We start from the raw sequence: 25,417 nt of genomic DNA on the forward strand, positions 1-25,417 counted from the left end.
CAGTGGCAGCTTCCATGTTAAAAAGGACGTGTAAATAATGAAGTATTACTTCCTGTTTCATTCTTTGGAAAAGTCCCAGCTTTCGGTTACTCTGTTATCTGCCCTGCACTCTTCCCTAATGTTATCATTAAGGTTTCTAGTCCCTGAGTGAAAGAGCCAATTAAACAAATTACATTCTGCATCTTCAAAAAAAAAAAGAGGTAGTTCTTAGTTGAAAGTAGGCCTCCAGTATATCTTCCTGGACTCTCTTTGCCCCGCACCGCACCCCCGTGTCTACGCTCTCTGTGCTAGCACCCAGTTCGCAAGCTTCAGGCAAGGGGGCTGGAGGTTAAAATACACAGACACACACAGAGAGACAGCCACACGGGTCATCCTTGAATTCCCCAAGAATTCCTTCTTTATTGTGTTCAGGGCCAGATTATATAGAGATAGCCACGCCCCAGCCAAACCCACCAGAAACCACTCTCCTGCCATCAGAAACTCCTGAAGGTCTCCTGCTCAGAGCAGCTGTAGGCACTCAGATCAGGGGATTACAAGAAATTCAGGATCTGGGGTCTCATTGCTCCCAACATCTCCTAGGCAAAAATCTCCATCTTTTTGAAATGCTCAGGAAGAGGTTGCTTTCTGGGTGGGGCTGCAGGAGTCACTGGGTGGAGCTGTCACTCCCCACCCTTCGGCGTGATGTAACTTCATATGCAGAAAGTGCTGACACACAGCTGCGCTGCATTCCTTCTGGAGGAAACACCTTCTCTCAGAGAAAAGCAGGGTGTCGTGTACCTACCTATAGTGTGGATGGAACGCTAGGCCAATACACGCATCGGGTTTAGGACTAGCTGCTATTGTAAGCATAGCCAAGTATCACTTTCTTTGAATTAATCTCACGATCAAATTGTTCTGTTTCTGAGAAAAAGAAGTAAATCCTTAGTTCTAGATTAAACGCAGAAAGAAAAACAGTAGCTGTTAATACTCTGTAATCTCATTTTGTATTTACTCTTAAAATAAATTATTATCTTAAAAACTGAACATTAAGATATATACTAAGGATGGCACCCATGGGTATTTTGGTAGTAGGCATGGGTTGATAATGGAAGAGTTGAAGATAATCTCATTTACAGTACAGATATAGGAGTTGGGCTTTCTTTCTCTTCTTCTATAGTTCAATTTTAGAACTACATGGGTATTGAAGAAAATGTAACCAAAGCCCAAAGAGAGTAAACGACGTGACCAAGACTGGATCATATGGCAGAAACACAATTCAAATGAAAGACCCTGATTTCCAAAGAAGTATTTCTACCATTGTTCCATTTTTACCTAAGCACAAATATGTTATCGATCAAGAATGGTAACATCCCACAAGCTGTTGTTCCTATATCTAGTTCTCAGTTTCCATTCTGGGATCAGTTGGAGGCTTATTAGTTTCTTGGTGAATTCTAGGACTTCATTTCAGGTGATGAACGCCAGTGAGCCTTATGGAAGGATGGGATGATGAGTAAGAGGACCAGGGGACCGATTATCCCAACCCAAGGCCGTCTAATCCATAGAGAAGGAGCAGTTTTGCCTACTCAGGATTTGCTGTTCAGGTGACTTTCCATCCTTGAGAATTCCTTTGCTATTCCAAACTCCGCAAATAAAGTTCGCACACTGTTGTCCCAAGCTGGGTATAATTTATGCTTGCCTTGGGTACTCCATTTTCTTTCAGTGGTTTGGTTGAATGCATTTTTAGTTCACTCAAAGAGCCATTCGTTGGTTTCATTTAGAAGTTGATACCAAATTCCCTGAAATCCCATGAGGACAGAAGGTTTGAGATCAGGTCTGTTGAGACAGGTGGTCAAAATGTTGCGTACATGAAGAACACAGGCATGACATTACTTTGACTTGATGTGGACTAAATGATTAAAATGAAAATTCACATTTGAGATGATCAGAAGCATGAAACAAGTCCTCCTACAGTGGCAATGACCACACAATAACAAGCCCAAAGTAGCATTGTAAACTTGGCGTCTATGTAGCTTGTTCACATAGCTCCTGTGGCACCCGAAGACAGCAAACTTGAGAACCAATCAATGCTCAATGTTATCCTCGTATTGCATTGTGACCCAAACTTCCATTATCTTCAAGCTAGTTTGTCGCATTCTGTATCATCTGAAGATCTCCATCCGAGTCCCCATTGCTTTTGACAAATGACTTGAAGAATATGCCTTGTAAGGTCTCACAGTGGTCTCCCTCCAGAGCAGATGATGTACGGTGATTTCAGATTTAAGCATCTGCAACAGAGAGAACATTGGTTTCCATGAGAGTGCTGTCTGTGTGATCACTATGGACTACACACACACATGCATGTTGCTGTAGCAGTTGCTCTTAGTACTCTTCCTAGATGCCATTTGTCTTCTGGTGGATGCGTCACTCAGTCACAGGAAGCTACCCATGCACAGAAGCACCCTGCTCAACAGAGTCTTTGCCAACAAGTTTCTTAAGACCCCAATCACTACTCCACTGTGAGCATAGTGACCCTTGATTAACTGAGGTGGAGTATTAAAGCCAAGAGCAGCTCCTCTCTGGGATGGGCAGATGATGTCATTTGCATTCTCTCTATTGCTAAAGAATCAGGCCCAGACTGCACTGGAGATGAAGCCACATCTTTGCATGGCAACTTTGGGCTGTGTTGTCTGCTTTCCTTACCTCACTACAGGTTTTGTCTTAGATACCACCCACGACCACACAAGCATAACCATCTCCATTTCAGATCCTTCTTCCCAGAGAACCTGACTTTCCAACCCAGCTCTTGGATGTCAACAAATCTCCACTCCTTTTTCTCCTCACCTCTTCCTTTTCCTCTCCCTTTTTCTCCTCCTCCTTTTTCTCCTCTTTCTCCTCCTCTTCCCTTTCTTTTTCCTCTTTGCTTTCTTCCTCCTCTTTCTCATTATTATTCTTTATCTCTTTGACAAGAATAAAGCTAATATAACACATACTCAATTCTTTCTGATAGGCATCTATTAAGCAAAAGAAATGTCTAACTTTGGCCACGGAAGTTTAGTTGATTTTTAAAAACTGAGAATAGTGAAAATACCACTATGAAAATCATTTGTTCTTAATGTGCCTATCTTTAATTTTTGAGTTTTCCTTAGTTGTGTGGATTTGATGACCAATAACTAGCGTGTGAAAACTTGAAATATTATGGTACATACATAACTAATTTAAACTTGTTTGTATATTAAGTTCTTGATATTGGATTTTTAGCAGCAGACAGTATCGCTAAAGATACAAACCCTTGACAACTATGGAGAAAGTGGCTCATATTTGTCACACATTTTCATTTATTTAATAAGTATTTCTTAAATTTTGTTTTGGATTTTGGAGACAAGATTTCTTTGTGTAGCCAGTCTTGAAACTCTCTCTGTAGAATAGACTGGCATTGAACTCACAGAGATCCACTTGCCTCTGCCTTCTGAGCACTGGGATTAAAGGTGTGTTCCACCAATGCCTAGCTTTTAACTTCTTTTTTACTCAGCAATATGTATGCATTTTAGACACTAAATGCATAATCATCAGTAAGATATACTTAATTTCTGCCTTCTAGAGGCCTGTTGTCCTTCCCACTCAGAACTTTGTCTGAGGTAAACATAGATAAGAAGAAAGAAAACTTTAAATTTGCACTGTTCTATTGCATCTGAAGGCAATTTTTACCACTTGTCTGAGTGAATGGAAAGGCACCAAAAATGTTACAGAGGGTCTTCTCAGACACACATGTCAACAGTAGGGACTCAGTAAACACGTGTCAAGTGAGCACACAGCCCATTTAATGCTTTGTCTTTTCCATACCTTTTTCTTACATAGCAATATAAGACAGCAAGGAGAGCACTAATTAGTAATCCAACGCCAATCCCGATTGCAATGTATTTCTCGTAAGAATCCACAGCATACGAAGTTAAGGTCAAATGCTCACATCTTTCTCCCGTATAACCGGTAAAGCACCTTTAAAAAGAGAAAATAATACACAGCCTTAAAGCCTACAATGACGGAAGAACAACCAGGTGACCGCTTCCACGAATGAGAAGAGAGACAGCTTTGCTGAGGCACATGGGAGCCAGTCCACTAATGAAGCAGTCTGAGCTTTACCAGGGTCTTGTCAGTATGCCTCCACCTATCTCCCTCACTGCTGGGAGTGAGAGGCACACTGTCAAGAAACTGAGCAAGCCAGTGGCCAAAAAAAGTCCATGGCAGCTCCAGGGCTTCATCTTCCTGAACAGATTTTCTTTCTGTGGGAGTCTGTCTCATCCTGCCAACCTATGGAAGTTCAGAGTCATGTTTGCATGTTGTTAGAAATGAAGATACTGGTTTGATAGTTATAGACCATTAAAGACAGCATTTCTAGGAAGCTCCAGGTTCGATGCATACTCTAGTCTGGGAACTATAGTTTTGAGTAACATGGATAAGTAGATTAGAGAAAAAGACTTCTTCATATTCAAATATGAAGAAGACTGCCCAGTCACATTCAGATCAAGCAATATTTTTCTTCATTCTTTTGACATTTCATCATCATATATATACATACATATATATATATATATATATATATTATTCCTAATTATTTTTTTGAGATTATAATAGAATTACATCCCCCATCCCTCTTCTTCCTCTAAGCACCTCCATATTCCCTACAGGAAGAGGGAGTTTGCTATGACACTATGTCTCCTAGAAGTGGCAAAAGCGACACCCATGAAGTCTCACCAATGTGACTGCTTAAATATGACCAGAACAATGACAACGGCAACAGACAAACTAATGTGGACTAAGGTTGAGGGAAGATTCAGGATGTCTCCCCTACACAAAGAGCTATAGCTAACTAGGGAACGGTGAGAGCAGGAGAAAGAGCACACCAGTGGGCTAACAAGCACTAGTCTTACTGCACCAAACAGGACAGGTGGAACTGTGTTATGTCTACCACTTTCCTCTGTCTATAAGATGTGCTGAGTTCTTCACAGTTACCTGCAAATGGCTCTCTCCAGCTCGTGGTGGAAGGCACACATTCCGTTAATGCAGTAGCTGTTGTGGTCTTCCAGACAAGGGTGGGAGAACTTCAAAGCTACAGGTTCTTCTATGTAGTCAGCTAGGCAAAGGAGGGACGTTAGCAACCGTTCAGTGTGTCCTGCTTTGACAATACACATTCAATGCATGTGTAAAGAGTCTTTTTAGTTCAAGAATATTTTCGGCTCTTTGTCCTTTGAAACCCTGATTTTCTTGGGGGGCGGGTGTTGTACACAAAAGGTTGGGTTCATATCTCTACACACATTGTTAATTAATTACAGGGTGGAGGTGGACTGACAACTGCCCCATTCCTTAGAAGCTACATAACCGAGCATTGAGGTGGGTTGGTCGAAAGGTGGCAGCATCGGTTCCAGCTTAGCAGGTAATATTGAACAACGTTTCCCAGACAGGTACCTGATGCTAATTAGAAAGGAGGCCTCATTTCCCTTTGCATTTCCCCTGCGTGGGGAGGGTGGCACCCAGGGAGGCCTGGATGTGGCTTCGCTCTATACTAAAATAGATGTTTATGTCCTCTCCAGAGGAAAACATGAGAGCTCCTTTCACCCTCCTGCCAACTGCCACGAGGAGCTAATTAGACAGGGGACATTTCCACTGGCTGTCTAGCAAGGGGCTCTTATGGTTGATAGAAGAAGCCGCACCTCGTGTGGGGCTCAGACGGGCACAGACATTGGCAACACCACCACGTACTAAGTGACAACTCTACCGGGTCGTGACGCAGTGGCAAAGCCACAGAGGTGGCATCTGAAACAGATTTTCCTTTCTTTTGTTCCAGCACTGCAAAAATAACCACGGTGTGTAGCCTAGTGACCCGAAACCTTCCTCTGGGACACCCGTGTCAGGAAAGGGTGCTCGGGAAATCATCTGTGTTTCAGGATGCCACTGAGTCTGGCCTGCCAGATGGGACACGTTCTGCTGCCATCCTTGGCGCTTCTGCAGTGGGAGAGACTCTTAGGGACGACTGCATAATTGAATCATTGCCATTTTTAAACCTTTCTGATGCAGAATTAGCGGCATATTGTGTTGTATTGAGTGACCATCCCCTCACTGTTAGTCATCGGTCATGCTACGCCATGTGTGCCTTCCTCCAGAGACCAAGAGGATTCCACCCAGGTGTCTTTAGACAAAAAACAATACCTAAAATCATTCCTTTTCATGTGAAAAATACAAAGTGTCTATATCTTAGAATATCAACAGGACACCATATCACTTTGCTTTGGAAACACATATCAGAACTTAAAATTGAAACTCAATTTGCTGACTATAGTATCTTAAGCACAATTTATCGCCTTAGGAATTGATTTGGAGACACTGAGAATTTCTCATCTATGCTGTGCTATGTTCCTCTTAATTGAAGACTAATCAAGTTCACTTAACCAAATCTAAAGAAAAGCTTTCTGGAAAATACGAAAATTTGAAAAATACCATTTCCAAAGAAAGGGCACTTCAGAGAAACTCATTCTTCCCTTGCAGAGAAGAATATTAGTTATAACTTCTTTAAAACATTTATAAGATATTTCTATTTTTAAGTAAAAAGAAGGACTATATTGCAGTTACAGAATGTCTGCTAAGCACACACATGGCCTTGGAGTCCATGCCAGCACTGCAGCAAAACAAAGGGAAAATACAAGATTTTCCCACGAATAAAATAACACAAAGGAAAAATATAGCATAACTGCTCCCTTCTTTCCTCATTTCTGTTATCTACGTTAAAGATGCATTTCATTCTGCATTATGAGACAGAAAAGGGGAGGGTGGGCACTGGAAACATGGCTCTGCCTTCTGCCACTAAGATAAAACCATGTCTTTATATTTTCTACATGTGGTTCAAATGGGTTTGCAAGCCATACCACAGCGCCGTGCTCAGCAGCAGCCAGAAGCCTCTATGACATGCACTGTCAGGTGGAAAGAAAAGATGTGACCACCATCAGTAACAAAACCTGGGTGGAAGAGGTTAGGAAACGCTGCCTATGCTAAAATGACAACGGGCAACAACAAAAAAGACCGTTTCTAAAATGAAGAAAAACACTGTTTCTTGTATCTATAATTTCTGCGGCTGCAAGGCTTGCTGTCAGAAATCAAAACACAGTGACTGTCCTCAAGAATGGCAAAGTCAAATGCAATGACACTGGATACCCTGGGTCACTGGGAGTCAAACAGTATCCAAGCAGAACCTGTGCCAGGCCTCACATCAGGAAAGCAGCTGAAGACAGGCAGCTTTTCTCACCCTCGTTTCACTTCCTCCTTAAAAAAAAAAAAAAGTAACCCTTGACTGGCACAGCTACCTGTCACTTCAGCTTAGCACCGTCTTTCCAAACTAGCTGGTTATCTCATAAAACGTTGGTTGAATTGTTTCCAGTGTTGTCTCTATTACAATTCAACTTTCTGTTAAATGTTTCAAAGAAGACGCTTGGAACAGAATGGCAAAGCCATACCTTCTGTGTCGTTAACTGTCCGGTTGCTCTGCGGTGCTGGGGTAGGAGGCACCATGTGCACCTCAGCTTCTTCTTCCGTCAGTGCGGCCGCCATGGCTGTAGTAGGGAAAAGCATCTCTGACAGGTGAGTCTCCGCTGTGCTCAAACAACAGATCCAAAGCGGGTCTGTCTAGGGATTCCCATTTTCTGTTCTGGTTTTAACTCGCTATAGTTGATGGGATCCAGAACCTGACAAGCGCAGTTCCAGACTACTCTTTGGCTGTCTCATTGGCAATGTTACAATCACGGAACACTGAAATGCATTCATTCTTAGGAGAAAGTTCGTGTGTTTACATGCTGAGTCAATCACCGCACACGGCTTACTGCAGGGCAGTAGCTGTCCAAATTGCTGAAAGCAATCATTTCAGCCTTCTTAAAATAAACCAAGAGAGAAAAAGAGCATATATTCCATAAAGACCAGATTAATCCACACAGCTCTTGCTCTGATCCTTGCCAGGGGCAACCTTGACTTCAAGGTACTAAATCTTTACATTTTTCAGCGTTACAGTAAGGAAAAAAAAAAACAAAAAGGAAATGACTTACCTTTGAACAGGAGGCAGACTACCATTGCAACCCCCGGAGCCATATTCTGTAGCTGCTGAACTTCTCTCCCTGGTCCTTCTAGACTGAAGGGCGGAGGGTTTTTATTGTGCTCCATGAGTCTTTCTTTCATTTATATTTCATGAAGCGTCATTTGGCAGTTCTTACCAATCCAAAAACTATGTGCTCCTGGCACGAGCCTGAAGCCTGCAGGCACTCACTCGCACACTTGTTTGGGATACCTGCATGATCTACAGATACGATCAAGTTTCCTCCTGAAACACTGGTTTCCTGTCACCTGTGGGCATCATCGCGCATGTAAAACAATTTTTAAAACAACAAAAATGAACGCAAGTGCAGAAAAGTCCCTGCTGGCCCCTGCTGCTGTGAGGTGCACCGCAGCTTTCTTCGTAGGCGCCAGAGGATCACAGCCAAGGCATCTGCAAACCAGGAGAGAGCATAACCGATGAGAATCTGGAGAAGTCCTCCATTCGACAGTCAGCGCCATTCCCTTCCATCACAGCCACTGGGGGGAAGGACTAAGCATATTTAAAAATATTTCATTGATATGGTTATAAAGAAGAACCGATTTTGTGTAAAAAGAATGTGTGGTATTTCATTTTTGTTTTTGTTACTTATCTGTTCTCATGGTAAGTTTTCTTAAATAAAATTACTTCTAATACTATAACATTAGCATTTATGGCATTCTGGCATTTAATATTTTATGAAGAAATAGGATGGACCGCCAAGTTCCAGGAACAGCAGTGTTTAAATCTGGATGCCCAGAATCAATATATTAATAATATTGAAACTACGTATGGTGGTAATAGCCATCATGGAGGTAGCCTCTTATTTGGGGATATTTAATGAATTGCTAGTTTCAATTTCATACAGTACTCAAGGTTTTCTCACTGTTGACCCGGTAACAATTAAAACAAGATTATAAAAGCCCAAATATGTCATTTTGCCTGTGCCTTTTTGTTTAAAACTGTAGGGTCTACTTGTAAATTCTCATGTGCCCCAAATTACTTTGAATATTTATGAACAGGGTTTACTGAAGAGGCGTGCTTTTCTGCTTGGAATTTCATTTGCTCATATTCTCTGAACCTTGAAAACTTGTTCATGGTGGGTTATCGTATAAATCAAGCAAATGATATTTATCAGAAAGGATCCCTTTCTATATTCCAATAAGAATTTGGCTTTAGAAATCACGCACACAAGCCCGAGCTTGTTGTACCCATTACAGCTTGGGCAATCACTTCCCACAAGTGTCATCATTTAAAGCTGAAAGGGTATGTCCCACTTGGCTTCCTCTAAACATATCTACACCCTGTAGCTCGCTCTTGCTTTGGGATCTTAGAGAACTCTTTAGTACATCAATTTCTGGGCATTATTTTTCACAAGAAATTAATAGTTGAATTACATATAGAGAATCTTCTCTAGCACCTTGTGGAGAATTTAAGACACAGTTTACTATGGATTAAAATACTATCACAAGTCTTTCAAAATTTCTGGAAAGAAATGTTAGGTTACCCCCCCCTCTGTGTGTGTGTGTGTGTGTGTGTGTGTGTGTGTGTGTGTGAGAGAGAGAGAGAGAGAGAGAGAGAGAGAGAGAGAGAGAGAGAGAGAATCAAACTCAGAAATTCATCACCTATTAAGCAAGTTCTCAAACAGTGTCAAATACACCTGGCCCAAATATCTTCATTCTTAAGACTGAGCTATAGATTCACAATGGCTATCTTTGTAAGAACAATTAACTAGGGAGACTGGGGAGATGGCTCAGTTGGTAACGTGCTGGCCATGTAATTGTGCCAACCCGAGTTTGGATCCTGATATTCCACCCACGGACTATCAGGGGTGGTGGACACACCTGAAAACCCTCAGCGCTTGGGAGGAAGAAGCAGGAAGGTTTTTAGGGCTTGCTGCAAACCATTCTACTTGAATTGGTAAATTCCAGGATCAGTGAGATATCATTTTGGTGCAGGTTAGATTTTGTCAACAATGTAAACTTAGCATTGCTTTAAGAATGGAAAGAGAGAATCTCTGCTGAGAATTGCCTTCATCAGACAGTCCTGCGGGCATGTCTGTGGAGCATTTCCTTGATTAATGACGGACACGAGAAGGCTCTGCTTATTGTGGATGGCGTCGCCCCTGGGAAGGTGGTCCTGGATTGTGTAGAAAAGCAAACTGAGCAAACCATTGGGAGCAAGCCAGTAACCAGAATTATTCCACGGTACCTGCCTTAGTTCCTGTTTCAAGGTTCTTGCCTCATGTTTTTGCCCTGATTTCCCTCCATGAAGAACTGTGACCCGTGACAATAAGCAAATCAACTCTTTCCTTCCCAGACTACCCTTTGTCATGGTGTTTACCAAAGCAACTTAAGTCTAACTAGACTTTAAAAAAAGAAACCTTAGATAACAAAGATGAATGGAGGTTCATAAGATTTGAATAGTGCTGAGGGTATAACTGAGTGATTGAGGGTGTAATTACACAAGTGAGGACTGGAACTCAGTCCCTAGTACACAAGAAAAAGAATGGAGTAGAGGAAGGGAGAGGGAAGGAGGAAGGGGGAAGAGAGAAGAGAAAAAAGACTCAAGTCACATGCCAATGAACAAGCATCAGATAGGACTTTATTCTCATTTTCAAATTCCTCCTCAGAAGCCCTTCCCTTCCTACTCTTCCAGCTGTGTCCTGCTGTGGGATGATCTTTTTGTATGCTGTGATATGTATTCCTCTCATTGGTTAATAAAAGTTGTTTGGCCAATAGCCAGGCAGGATAAGGTTAGGCGGAACAATCAAACTGAGAACTCAAACAAGGAGGGGCAAAGTCAAGAGAGATGCCAACAAGTTTCCAGGGGAACAAGATGTATTACAGCATAGGTAAAACCATGAGACACGTGGCAAAACATAGATGGGTAGGAATCGGTTAATTTATTTAAAGTAAGAGCTAGTTAGTAATGAGTCTGAGCTCTTTGACCAATCATTTTGTACTTGATATTAAGCCTCTGAGTGATTTTTTTAAAAGTGGCTGCAGGATGGGGCAGAGAAACCTTCAATTACAGTGTCCCCTGACACAAGTGGCTGTATCAATCACAGAGAAAGTCCCTTAACCCCAAAAGTCGAATTTTAAATACATTTTCTTATACATATTATAAGAGTGTAAATAGTAAAGGAATCAAAGTTTTCACTCTTATCAGTGTAGCTGGGATTTTCTTTGGGCCTCCGGCTCATGAAAAATGACACAGATACTTATTATTAATAAGAAACTTTAGCCTTAGCTTAGGCTCATCCCACTATCTCTTCTAACTTTAAGTAAATCATATTTTTAAATCTGTGCTCTTTTATATGGCTCAGTTACCTTCACTATGTACCGCCCATCCGGCTTTCTTCCTTTCTTCCTCCCAGAACTTTCTGTCCAGAAGTCCTGCCTATATGGCCTGCCTACCTATCGGTCATGCAGCTCTTAATCAAACCAATCACGGTGACACATTTTCACACAGTGTAAAGGAATATTCCACCTCAGACCAGAGATTAGAGATTGGTGACTAACTCCCAGAGGAGTTCCCACTGTCACCGAGGCCACACTGAGACACCCCTCTGCCTTCCTGGCTTCCATTTTATACTAGGCAACAACTCTCAGGAGTTTACCAGCTGCTTTGTCTCTGGGGTCTGTACTGATGGATCCAACACCACTCTCCACACAAAAGTCACTTCAACCCTCTTACCACAAAGTCCTTTGTCCATCTTTAAAGGGTAGAGAGCTGCGTATTGCAAGATGCATTCGCTGGCATCTTCATTTGTTGCTAATACACACTAAAGCAAATCAGAGTTAAGAAAGAGAAGGGGTCCTCCACTGTCACTTTTTCCTCATGCCATGCTTAATTTTAGAGCATTCATCTCTCCTCTAGTCATAAGGACCTCTAGAAGTTTATTCTTCCATTTCTTCCTGTTTTGGCATTTTCAGGTCTTTTTGTTTTGTTGGTCTTTCACTAAGTGAGAAGTTAAAGCTCGCTGTCAGCAGGAAATATTTGTGAGTCTCGTTTGTCCCTCTGTACTTGCCCTGTAATTCTTTTGGATTTTGTTGACATTTCTCGATTCACTCATAAGGTACCAGATGTCTCCTGCGATCATAACATGGGGCTGTGCAGAATGCTCTTTGTGGAAGCGCATCCTTTCTGACCTTCAGTAACTAAAGTCAGCCAGGGGACATGCATGTGTAACCTGGTAGGAAGGGACAGCTGCCATGGTTACCAGCACAAAGGGCTGTGGCAGTTGAGACGTGGAACTCAAATTTTCATGACAAAATTTCATTTGGAATGAATCCTAATGAGTAGAATTTTTATAGGCAGTGATGTGATCTCTGCTTTTGGCTGAGCACTTTAGTAACTAAGAGGATCACTTTCCTCACCTACCACAGAGATGGTTAAGACAGAGATAAGACAAAAAGAATAAGAGGAAATCTTTAGCACACAATAGCTGTTCAAGTAACAAATATCTATAATCACTGAATGGAGTAAAAGAACACAAGGCGGATAGTGGCCTCTAAGTCTAAAAATTTCGTTGCCAGTATGTGCTGTTGAATCCTATATTTTCTCCAGTAGCCACGAACATCCATCCCCTTCCAGGATTTATATTACTTCATGACTATTGCTTATGTCTTATGTTATTGCCTCACACTCAACATGTCTTAAATTGAATTTATTATCTCTTCTCCCAAGTCAACTCCCTTCAACTTCCGTATGCTAATGATAGTATCTCCTGGCTCTAACTGCAACCCTCTTCACTTGATGAATACCATCTTCTTTCCTGTTTCTCGTGGTTTCTTACGAATTCCACCACTCTCCTTTCATTTCACCTGACTGATTTTTAAAATTCTATTTAATGTTTTCTTGTGTTATAATACTACTTCCATCAATTATTTTTCTTCATTCTACTTTTAAAAAAATGAAAACAAAATATCTTTTGTCATTTTACATACCAATCCCAGTTTCCACTCCCTCCCAACCCACCCTCTATCCACTCCCCAGAGAGAGTAAGACACATTGCTCCAAGGAAGATCCAAGGCCCTCTGCATTATACCCAGGCTGAGCAAGGTATCCGTTCAAAGAGAAAGGATTCCAAAAAGCCAGTAGAAGCAGCAGAGACAAATCCTTGTGCCACTGCCAGTGGCCTCACAGTCTGCCCCAGCCATGCAACTGTCACCCACATTCAGAGGTTCTGGCTTGGTCCTCTGTTTGTTTCTTTTCAGTCCAGCTGGTGTTGGTGAGCTTCCATTCCCTCAGGCAGACTCTTTCAGTGGGTTTCTCCATCATGGCCTTGACCTCTTTGCTCATATTATGACTCCTCCCACTCTTCAGCTGGACTTTGGGAGCTCAACCCAGTGCTCCACTGTGGGTCTCTGCCCCTGTCTCCATCAGTTGCTGGATGTAGGTTCTATGATAACATTTAAGATGTGCATCAATCTGATTACTGGCCAAGACCAGTTTGGGCAGCCTCTCCACTATTGCTTAGGGTCTTAGCTGGGGTCATCCTTGTGGATTCCTGGGAATTTTTTTAGTGCCAAGTTTCTTGCTAGCCTTGTAATGGCTCCATTAATCAAAATATCTTTCCCAGCTCTCCATCTCTATCTCTTCCCCATCGACTATCCTGTTCCTTCAAGTTCTCCTTCTTCCTTTCCTTCTGCCCTCCTCTCTGCCTTCTGCTCTCCCTTCTTCCCCCACCCCCATGCTCCCAATTTTGTCAGGAGACTTTGTCTGTTGTAAGGGGGCCACTTGTTTGTTTCCTGGCTGCTTAGCCCCAAAATAATCACTCAGAAACTGTATTAATTAAATCACTGCTTGGCCCATTAGCTCTAGCTTCTTATTGGCTAACTCTTAAATTTTTACTTAACCCATTTCTATTAATCTGTGTATCACCACGTGGCTGTGGCTTACTGGCTAACGTTCCATCTCTGGCTAGCGGGGGGCGGGGGGGTAATGGCTTCTCTCTGGCTCTGCCTCCTTTCTTCCAGCATTCAGTTTAGCTTTCCCCACCTAGCTAAGTTCTGTCCTGCTATAGATCCAATGCAGTTTCTTTATTCATTAATGGTAATCACAGCACACAGAGGGGAATCCCACATCACCTTGTCTATTTCCCCTTCCCAGGGGAATCTACATGTTTTCCTTAGGGTCCACCATGTTACTTAGCTTCTTGATGTGGGATTCCTCTCTGTGTGCAATATCATTGGTTAATAAAAAAACTGCTTTGGGTCTATGGGAGAGCTATAAGGAAACAGAGCTAGGCAGGGAAAACTAAGCGGAATGCTGGGACGAAGAAGGTGGAGTCAGAGAGAAGCCATGTAGCCCCACAGGAGCCAGACAGAATGTTAGCTGATAAGCCACAGTCACGTGGCAATACACAAATTAATAGAAGTGGGTAAATTAATATGTAAGAGTTATCCAATAAGAAGCTAGAGCTAATGGGCCAAGCAGTGATTTAATTAATACAGTTTCTGTGTGATTATTTCAGGGCTAAGCAGCTGGGAACAAACAAGTGACCGCTCCTCTAACAAATTCTCTCTGTGCAACAGCTTCTCTAGGATCATGGACTATAGGCTCGTTATCCTTTATAATTAGTATCTATTCAGAATGAGTACATACCATGTTCATCTTTCTAGGTCTGTGCTATCTTACTCAGGATGGTTTTTTTCTAGTTCCATCTGTCTGCAGACAAATTTCAAGATGTCACAGTTTTTTACTGTTGAGTAGTACTCCATTGTGTAAATACACCAGATTTTCTTTATCCATTCTTTGGTCAAGATGCATCTAGGCTGTTTCTAGGTTCTGGCTATTACAAATAATGCTGGAATGTTCTTCAAAATATATAAAGAACTCAAGAAATTAGACATCAAATTTCCAAATAATCAAATGAAAAATGGGGCACAGATCTAAACAGAGAATTCTCAGCAGAAGAATCTCAAATGGTCAAAAGACACTTAAGGAAATATTCAACATCCTTAGCCATCAGGGAAACTCAAATCAAAATGATTCTGAGATATCATCTTACACCAGTTAGAATGGCTAAGATAAAAAACACCAAAGATACCTGATGCTGAAGAGGATGTGGAGTAAGGGGAACACTCCTCCATTACTAGAGGGAATGCAAATTATGGTGGAAAATCACTCTGGTGGTATCACAGAAAATTGGGAATCAACCTCCGGATCCAGCCATACCACTCTTGGGCATAGCAACTCTTTAAGCTTCTCTGAAGACAGTGTGAAAAATAGTGTTTCTTCACACTCCTCAAGGACATCATATATCTACAGTTTATGGACTCCAACTATTCCTGAACAGAATTATACCATTCAGCTAATTTTGTCTATTATGTATGGAAAAATACTCCTGCCTTCACATTATACTTGGCTTTACTATTCTGAGCCCTCCTGTTGACAAAGCCTATACCTCAGGCAATTGAATTCAGTTGCAGCAGAGAATCTTGCTAACTCAGGTCATGACAACCCCATCCCACACCTTTTATTTATCTGTGTATTTATCTGTGATGCAGTTCCTTTTTCCCATGCAATACATTGGTGTCAAAGTCTCTGGTCCACTATTACCAAGAAAATTAACAAATCATGCCAGCAAGAACTTCCCCCTTCTTGATATCTAAACATATTCCTCATGTGTTTGTTTTAGCATCTCCGTGACTCCATTTATAAATCCCCTGTGTGACTTTGCTTTGTGTAGAGACAAAGTCAACTTGTCCCCATTGACTCTGTTGACTCCACTGCACTTGTTTTGATGAAAGTCTTCCTTTTCAATTTAAACAAGCATCAGAAATTTTCTTTTTGGTTAGTCTCTGGGAAGAATGACCCCTAAATAAATAATATACCAAAATAATCCTTTTAATCTCACTGGGCAGGGGAACATTCATATTTTTATTATATTTTTGTAGTACCTGTATTTATGCATCTTTGGGCATTTTTTGGAAACAAGGCTCCATTAAAGTTTATTTAAAACCATGCTCTTTCTAAAATGTTTGCCTGCAAACTGTATTTAGAGTTCTGTCAGGAATACTTGACCACGTGGTCTGGACTCACTGTAGAACACATTCTACTGTCCTTTCTTTCATGTTTGAGAAACTCAATGCATTTTCCCCAGAATATAGTAAATGAACAGCTAACATGGACAGCAAGACCTCTCAGGGGGTAGAGGTGCTTGTTGTCAAACCTGATCTCTCTCTCTCTCATAACCCCCAACACATACACCACAACCACCACCACCAAAAAATAAGAGCTATCTTAAGAAAAGAACATAGCTGTAATTCTTCTTCAAATTGCTTTTATTGGACAGTTGAAACACTAGTTATAAACAGCTAGTCTATTTTCACACAGAGGATCAAGAGGCACACTGATAAACACATGCATTAAACAAGAACCATTATTAGTACATAAACATACTGGGATCTGGGCATGAAACTTTAGTACCAATTATATGGATCTAGACTTTAAAAGCCTTCAACAGTCACACATATTTCCCAATTTCAATTGTATTAGAAACACAGCATCTGTAGTTAGAAGCTAATTACTATCCTGGAAAAGAGAAGAAATGTTTGCACAAAGACTGGCTTTTAGCTATATCTCAGGTTTCAATTTTAGTAAAATGAAAACATAATTCTATCATATTTCTATTCCAAGAATAAACATATGACAGTTCTTCAATGGCATAGTCACTCACACAGCATCAGCACTGTGTTTGGTTGACACTTTGGGGAAGATCACTCTCATTTGACTATGTACGTTCATTTGTTTTGAGAATTTCTATTATCACTAGTGAAGAGAAATAAACAGTGTGATGATATGGGAGAGTATTCTGTTTTGTGTTGATTTCATTGGTTAAATAAAGAAACTGCCTTGGCCCTTTAATAGGACAGAAAATTAGGTAGGTGGAGCAAACAGAACAGGATGCTGGGAAGAAGGCAGTGAGGTCAGTCGCCATGATTCTCCTCTCTGAGACAGACACAGGTTAAGATCTTTCTTGGTAAGCTACCACCTCGTGGTGCTACACATATTATTAGAAATGGGTTAATTGAGATGTGAGAGTTAGCCAATAAGAGGCTAGAATTAATGGGTCAGGCAGTGTTTAAAAGAATACAGTTTCTGTGCAGTTATTTCGGGGCATAAACTAGCCAGGAGTGCGGGACCCAGGCGGAAATGCAGCCCGCAGCTCCTTCTATAGTGTGAAAACCTAACACACACAGTCTTATCCCACACCAGTGAACTCAGTGATGTGGCACCTAACACATATGCCCTTGTACTACCCCAAGTCAACAGGTTTTAGTTTTCCAAGTAGCATGGCGACTTTTGCCTAAATAGTTTTGTTTCTCGACTAAAACGTCAATTTTTCCATAGGATTGCCTTGTGGGATGCTGGAAGATAGCTGAGATAAAGACTTCATTTTCAACATTCTATCTTCCTCCTAACAGATAAGTTCTTCTTCAACAGACAACCTAGAATAATGAACTATATTAAAAAAATCACGGCTATAACAAATTACAATTTCCATGGTACCCATTTGGCTGACAAAACAGTGTTCAAAAACATACTGTGTGTGATATTTAGGGTATGTCAAAAATATATTTATTTAATATGAATTATTCATTTGTTTTAACATTATGAACAAATATCCATAAAATAAAGAATTGTTACCAAACTTATCGTTGGAATTGTTTGGTTTCTTTTCTTAAAACTCAAAATCTAGTAGCAAGAAATTCAATAGGTTGTGTAAATAATTAGTTCCATGATGATTCCACTGATGAAAAAATAAATACAATGTAGAAATAAATAGCTTTGTAGTAAAATAGAAATAGTTCTGCCTGTTGTCGAATAAATAAGCAGCATTATCCATTTTGATACTAGATCTCCTGTGTGATCTAGTATGTGATACTCTTAGCAGCCAGCAGCGTGTTCCTCAGAAGCATGGCGACAGTCATGGGTCCCACACCTCCTGGCACTGGAGTGATGAAGCTGGCTTTCTCCTTAACAGCTGAGGAGACAGAACATTTCTTCGTTTAGGTGCATCTAAGAATACCATCTTTTACGTCTATTTCCTTATTATCAACATGGTTCCATAAACCTCCAATCATTTATAAGCTGAAGTAGGCTATATTGAACACACACACACACACACACACACTTTTTGATATCTATGTTGGACACCAAAGGATATACTCAATTTCCACACTTCAGTTTTATATGAACAAAAGCAATAAGCTATGATCAATGTGATTGCCTGACATTCATGCTATAACTTGTAGAAAAAAGTAGGCTTACAGAATGGAAGTTGGGCTAACATTACTCACACAGCTATAGGTAGTCACGTGGAGCCCTAAAGTGGGAACACGTTCATCTGATTTAGCTTAGATGCCATGTGCCAGGAGCCACAGGGCAGCAAGGCAAGGTCTTAAGCATATTTCAAGGTTGTCCCAAGTCTGGACATCAGGGGCTGCTGGGCTTGCTCACAGTTATGGGAGAGAGAGAGTCTCTGAGCACTGCAGGTTAGCCATAACATAGCTGGCTTTGAGAGGGTGAGTCAGCCAGCCTACAGGATGATGGGAGCTGATTTGGGGAGGAGACACGTAGAGGATCTCTTATCTAACAATTTCACTTAACTAACTCAAAAGGATATGAAATTGGTCATAACCAAAAGATGGGATGCAGGAACTCATCCCTCTCCTCTTTGACAGAGGCACAACTAGGTTTGAAAAATTCTATATTTCCGAATTGCACCCCTTCCCAGTATAGGTGTATTATGTAAAAGTCCCCAGTGGCTGAAGGGAGAGCAATGAATACTAGGATGTTCTGAATAAAAAGAAACACACTGGAAGCAGCTTCAACATACCCATTTTCCCACTTTTTTATTCAGAGCATTTACAGTACAAGTCCCATGTTACACTTCAAATCACAAAGCTGCTTAGCAAGCAGTATGGGCCATTTTCTTCCTCTGATGTCAGGTCCAATAAACCACTGGTATACCTGAGTCGCACAATCTTCCTTTTGCAAATTGTGTCTTTTAATCACATGCTTAGGATTACATTCATGCTCAAAAAGTAAGAACTGCATTGAGGGATAGGACTGGGAATGGGCTGTTGCATTAAACACCTATACGACATCTTAGCTCAGAATCTGCACTTTTTGCCTAGGTTGCTAGTGGAAACCATACGTGTGCATCCTGTCCTGCCTGTCCTTCATGCGGATCTTCACCTGCCTTGGGTTGGGACTTCCCTGGATGTTAACAAGCCTTTATTAGCATTAGTGGATGTCTGCACATTACTCAGAGGGCAGAAGATTAAGCATTGCTGCAAACACAGTTGAACATCAATTATATTTTATGTATGAAACGAAGTGAATACACATGGAGGCAAGGTTTGTACACAGTGATGAGAGGGAAAAAATAGTAAGTTTGATTTAAAAGCACATATTAGGTTTCTCCGACTTTTTTAATTTTCTTAAGAGAAGAAAGAAGTTTATATGCATGTTGTTGGATGGTGTTATTGTAGTTTATGGTCTATTTACATAAGGAAGAGGAACACCCTTTTCAGGTGAGGAAACCCTAGCAGATGACGTCAGTGGGTAAAGGAAAAGTGCTCATCTAGGAAGCACTGTCATCTATAGTCCCAGGACTCATGAGGCTGAGAAGGAGAGTAACTTGCACCCAGAAATTCACAGCAAGTCTGGACAATAAAATAAGACCTTGTTTCTTTAATAATAAATATTTTCTAATAACAATTTTGTATAACCGTCTCAAGGCTTTCATAAGTTATATGCTTGTGGAGTACCACAGATGGTTTGAGATGAGATTAGTCTTGAGAGAAGATAAAAATTCAGGTCATGTTTGATATTGTGAAATACATCTTCCTTGATCATGTCTAGAAAAGAGTAAGTTAATGAGCACAGAGTCACTAGAACAACTCATAGAACGTTTTCCTAAGAGCAGGCTGGCTTTGTACCTGCTTATAAAAAGGATGCTTCCAGTGTGTGTGTGTGTGTGTGTGTGTGTGTGTGTGTGTGTGTGTTTGTGTGTGTGTGTATGCATGTTTATCTCTGTGTGTATGTCTGTGTATAGCTGTCTTTGTCCATCTGTGTGTGCCTATGCATCTGTGTGTCTCTGTCTCTGTGTGCATTTCTGTGTGTCTGTGTGTATCTCTGTGTATGTATCTGTGTGTCTGTATCTCTGTGTGTGTCTGTGTGTATCTCTGTATATGTATCTGTGTGTGTATGTGTGTGTGTATCTCTCTGCATGTGTGTGCACATCTGTGTGTATGTCTGTGTGTGTGTGTGTCTAATGTGTGTTTTGGAGGCTTCCTTATGCTTCATTGCAGAGAACACAGAAATATTATACAGCAATAACTCCATTCAGACTAACTTACTGTGGCTCTACAAGTGGGGTAGTGTGTGTGTGCATGTGTTTAAGAGAAATACTGTGTGTCTGTATCTCTGTGTGTGTCTGTGTGTATCTCTGTGTATGTATCTATGTGTCTGTGTGTATGTGCGTGTATCTCTGTGTGTCTGTGTATGTGTCTGTGTATATCTCTGAATGTGTGTGTACATCTGTGTGTATGTCTGTATAATTATACTGAAATAATTATAACAAAATGCCTGAGAATCAGGTATTAGATTGGTCAGTAAGTTCATAATCCACTAAAGAACACAGAGAAAAATCAAGAGTCAAATTCAATTTCATAAAATCATCATAGTTTTAGAGTTATTGCAACTGACAATTAAAGGAAATAAAATACCTGTTAGGTTCTATTATCTGTGTGCAACACACCCAGAAATAAATACCCGTTCAGTTCCATAACTGTGTGCAATGTGCCCTGGGGATAAGGCTTGATAGAAGTGACAATAACAGCAAATTCTTGAAAAGAACTTTTTTAGGAAAAACAATCATTATAACAAAATTTCATTTGAATGACCTCTTTACAAAGCAGATGTTGTAAAGTAACTTCTACATATTTTCTTGAACTTATGGGCATGGTCATACTGGTCACTCTCTCTAACATGCCTGCTCCCTATTCCACGTGGTGAACATATTTGTTCTTCCTCCTCAGTCTGGTAGAGATGTCAATAGAGCTGGTTAGTTCCCTGGGTTGAGTTAACTGTTCACTTATTACTCCATGAAATTTACCGAATAGTGTTCAAGGTAAAGTCCCGAGAGCATTAGGATATCCTGTCTGAGCAGCTATGGCTGCTCCTTCCCTCCCTCTAGACTCTAGTGTAAACCCCTCGGTGTCCTAGACTGTACTGGAGAAAGACCTGTGCTTCCCATGTGAACAAGGTGGTGGAAATTTAAGGCCTGATTGAGGTAGGGAGTCATTGTTTTGGAGAGTTATGTCATATGGAAGCTTCAGGTTGTTAGGCAATCCCCAATGGGCAGGCAGTTTTGAAACCTCTACAGAATCACAGTTGGTAATATTTCATTGGCTAAATCATGTCTCACTATCACTGTTAAACTCTAAATTGTGGGATAAGAATAGTGGCATAGTTACTTTGCAAAGGGGATGTGCCAGGACACAGGAAACATGTGACCATGTTTTATAGTCTACAGTAGCAATGGGTGATGTCCCGGCTACCATTTCAGCCATACCATCTGTGGCCAGATTTATTCTTTAAAACAGGTCTGATCAGTTCACACATAGACATTAGCAGAATTGTTACTAACCTTAGGATAAAGTCAAAAGTATTCATCATGGCAGCCAAGATGTAATGTCCTCTGGTCCTATTTTCATATCTGATTATTACTGTTCCTACACATATTACAAACCAGCCAAGACAGAGTCACAGAAAATTTCCCTTATGTAAGACATAGTTACTAACCCTTGGAACTCACAGTCTTATAGAGACACATATTTTAAAAATGCAATTACTCAAGCAGTAATTGAGCAAAGGCTGTGGTGTATGCTAAGGGAAAATGTTTAGGGTATTGTGAATGAGTCGGGAGGACCTTCCTAACCTGATGTAGGTGTGGCACAGGGAGCCAGATTTTTCCAGGGAAGAAAGAGAGAGTTCAGGCAGCGCTCTTGTTAGGAGCAATCAAGATGGAAAAACAAAACAAAACAAATCTCTTGGGTGGAAAGAGGCTTGAATCTGGGAAAGTCGCAAGAAGATTAGTGTTGCTCATCTATCGGTAAAAGGAATCGACAGGAGAGGCTACGGAAGAGCAGGTGGTTTGGAGAGCACTGGCTTCATAGTAGAACCTAAAATCAGTATTTCTGAAGGGAAGAATGGAGACAGGCTTGGCTTCATGCTCATTTCCATTATTCTCCCTTGACGAGAACTGATTTTCGTATCAGCGTTAGAACATTAGGTATGGAGCACAGGTTACTACTTCATGCTCAAAAGGAGGCGATGAGAGGGTGATGAAAGACAGAAGGTGTTCGGTCTCTGCATGCGCCTCAAAAACTGCAAAGGTGACATGTGGTCACAGGGTGTGGAAAGATGACTCACGAGGGACACGACTGGCAACGTAAGGAATGTTAAAATGCTCTTTAACAACTTAGTTAGAAGAAAAGAAAAAGGATGTGACCATTAACCTTTGGGCAGTGCAGCCATGCCTCACGAGAGGGTGTCTCTGGCTCGGGTTTTCTAGGCCATTACTTCCTCTGGGAACTTTATGGTCCTGGTTCCCAGGACTGGCACCTAAGAACTGAAATTATCGTTGAAAATCCATCATCTGGAAGATGTTCCAGGTCCTTGGCAGGTAGTGAATCTTACTTCAGTGCCACTGTGTGTTCCTCCATGGTCCTTCTGGTTCTTCAGTAAGAGAACGGACGTATCGAAGCAGAACTGACTCTACTGATGTTTTATGAAGCTAAGTCCTGGAAAGAAAGACTGTATCTGTACTCTAAAAACCTGCGTTTGGGTGGAGCAACAGAAAATGTTGCTGCCAGTTTCTCTTGTGTTGTTTTTCTTTCTAGCTTGTTTGTTATTTTAAAGAAGCACTCTGTGGTCAACTTTAGATTTCTAACAGGGCAGCTGCAAACTTTTAGAAGGTTGACAACTTTCAAAGCAGCAACTCGAAAGCCTCGCTTCCCTCTTGTGAAGTTCAGCTTCCTAGTATGCATACGTAATTGTCTAAATTACATGCTTGGAAAAGTTTCCCATGCTTCTAAATGCAAACTACTTAGGCCTGGCCTCTCAGACATACCCACTCTAATGAAGGGGAGACAAGCTTCAGGAAAACGAAGGGCAGGAGTAACAACCAGAAAAACCTGAATGGCATAGGGCTGGAGAAACGGGATGACTCAGGAGGTAACACAAAACCACTCCACTTTCTCATTCAGCTGTTATAAAATGATGCTGAAATGCGTGTTGAGCCAGAGAGGAAAGGGAGGGCTCTTTAGCACATGGCCCTCCCCTGACCTTTTTTGTACGGCAACAGGATCAGGTATAATGGAGGTAATGTACTAAGCTTATCTGCGTGGCTAATTCTTTTTTTAAAATTGTACTTATCAATTGATTGATTAACTTACTGTGTGTGTGTCTGTGTGTGTGTGCGTGCGCGCGCGCGTGCACTTACTTGTGATTGCATGTGTGGGTAAGTGAGCCAAAGGAAAACTTGCAAGAGTCCATTCTCCTCTCACCGTGAGGGTTCCAGGCTTAAGAGGTTTCAGGCATGGCAGCAAGCGCATTTACCTGATGAGTCATCCTGCCTGCCCATTTCCCTGATTCTGAAGGTTCCCACAGTTTTCTGTATAGACTTGAAGAAACAGTCATTGTCAGGTTATCCTGAGAGAAGGAGCATCACAGAGGGCTCTTTGCCTAGAACGGGGCAGAGGAGTAGGAAACTCTGGCCTGGGCTTCCATCCAGACTGGCTTCACTAGGTTAGTGAACTGGGCGTACATGGACTTGCTTCACTGATTTACTGTTCAATGTATATTTGTGAGACAGCTACTCTTCTCTCTTTCTCTCTCTCTCTCTCTCTCTCTCTCTCTCTCTCTCTCTCTCTCTCTCCCTCCCCTCCTTTTCTCTTCCCTTCCCTCTTTATATTAAATCAAATCTTTAGTGATCTGTATAGCCATTTCATAGATGTGAGTGTCCAAAACAATTCCAGTCATACTTCATAGAAAACACTAAATGGAGCCATATATCAACCCAGTTGCTTGGATAAATCAAAAGCTATTGTCTGTGAAGTTGCTTGTCACCAGCAAGGCCTCTTCGTGGGCCATGGATGCTATCAACTGCCATCACATTTTTCTTCTGGTTTGCCAGAGTTTAAACACCTCTATGATGTTTCTGTTGACAGCTTGGGACTTGACCATTACTATTCTTTCTTTCACGGTGTCCTTGGGACACTCTGTGACATGATTTTCTTGTGCCATCTTCCACAGTCCTCTCTCTCCCCTCCTCTAAACCCCTTTTCCTCCAGGCACTGAATACTGCCATCAGTAGTGAACTGAGAAACTATGCAGAGTGTTGAAGAGTCTTCCATATCTCTTGATGGGTCCTTGCTCTCAGTAGCTTACCATAATTGACCTAAACTAGGTGTTAAATGTCTTCTTCATAGGTAATTGTGTCTCAGGATGCTGAGACAGAACTAACAATCTCATTGTCATTTAAGAAAGCCTTACAAACTGTGCGTTCGAGACCAGCCTGGTCTACAAGAGCTAGTTCCAGGACAGGCTCCAAAGCCACAGAGAAACCCTGTCTCGAAAAACCAAAAAAAAAAAAAAAAAAAGCCTTACAAAGACATCAGAAACCCCCATTGTTCCTGGGATGTGTTTTCGTACTCTTTCCTAGAAAAAGAAGGAGGTTTCGTGTCAAAGACACCCTACTATCTAGAATGTGTTTAGAGATTCACTTCATTTCAGAGACCCACCTTCATAATGACCACTGTGAGCATCAGTGGAGACAACCAGCACATAGATGACACAGATCTCATGGTGACCTCCATGGTTCTACATGTTCTTCAAGATGACCTCTGTGACCCTATAAACACAGTCTGTCCAGAGAGCTGCTTTTGCAACCTCTACCAACTTTTCACCTTACCGAGACAGATAATCTTTGGGTTAAAGCATCAGGCCTTCCCTCAGAGTAAAGTTAGGGGTGATCTTATAATCATGTATTCTAAAACTCTGGTATTTTCCATCAGACCGACCGATCATATCAGCAGCTTAAATGAACGACACTGACAGCTGAGCTGGAAACGGGACGTAGTTCAAGAGCAATCCACTTCCTTAGAAACTGGAAACATTCTCTCACCTCCCCATGTGGTGGAAGGCTCTCTTAGGACTGATTGGCACCAAGAGAATCTATCTGAAGTAAATTTTGGCATAATCAAAAAGCATAAATTTCAGAGACTTCTTGCTTGCATGGCTACGTGC

At 41.4% G+C, this 25,417-nt stretch overlaps 2 protein-coding genes across 4 annotated transcripts in view; both read right to left on the reverse strand.

The window, feature by feature from the left end:
* Window positions 1–2,185: 2,185 nt before the first annotated feature.
* Epgn (epithelial mitogen) lies at window positions 2,186–8,118 on the reverse strand. Its single transcript, XM_075943483.1, has 5 exons — window positions 8,061–8,118; window positions 7,479–7,574; window positions 4,987–5,107; window positions 3,820–3,972; window positions 2,186–2,264 (listed from the first exon to the last, which is right to left on the reverse strand). The coding sequence occupies exons 1-5, from the start codon at window positions 8,101–8,103 to the stop codon at window positions 2,210–2,212; spliced, it is 468 nt and encodes a 155-aa protein (XP_075799598.1). The 5' UTR covers window positions 8,104–8,118; the 3' UTR covers window positions 2,186–2,209.
* Window positions 8,119–16,369: 8,251 nt separating this feature from the next.
* The window catches only part of Mthfd2l (methylenetetrahydrofolate dehydrogenase (NADP+ dependent) 2 like), a 90,024-nt gene continuing 80,976 nt past the window's right edge, over window positions 16,370–25,417 (reverse strand). For all 3 annotated transcript variants that reach the window (XM_075942771.1, XM_075942770.1, XM_075942772.1), the window contains one exon: window positions 16,370–18,080. In XM_075942771.1, coding sequence (XP_075798886.1) covers window positions 17,968–18,080 — 113 coding nt within the window. In that variant the 3' untranslated portion in view covers window positions 16,370–17,967. The remainder of the gene's footprint in view (window positions 18,081–25,417) is intronic.

Source organism: Microtus pennsylvanicus, chromosome 12, assembly GCF_037038515.1.
Source record: "Microtus pennsylvanicus isolate mMicPen1 chromosome 12, mMicPen1.hap1, whole genome shotgun sequence".
NCBI lineage: Eukaryota > Metazoa > Chordata > Mammalia > Rodentia > Cricetidae > Microtus > Microtus pennsylvanicus.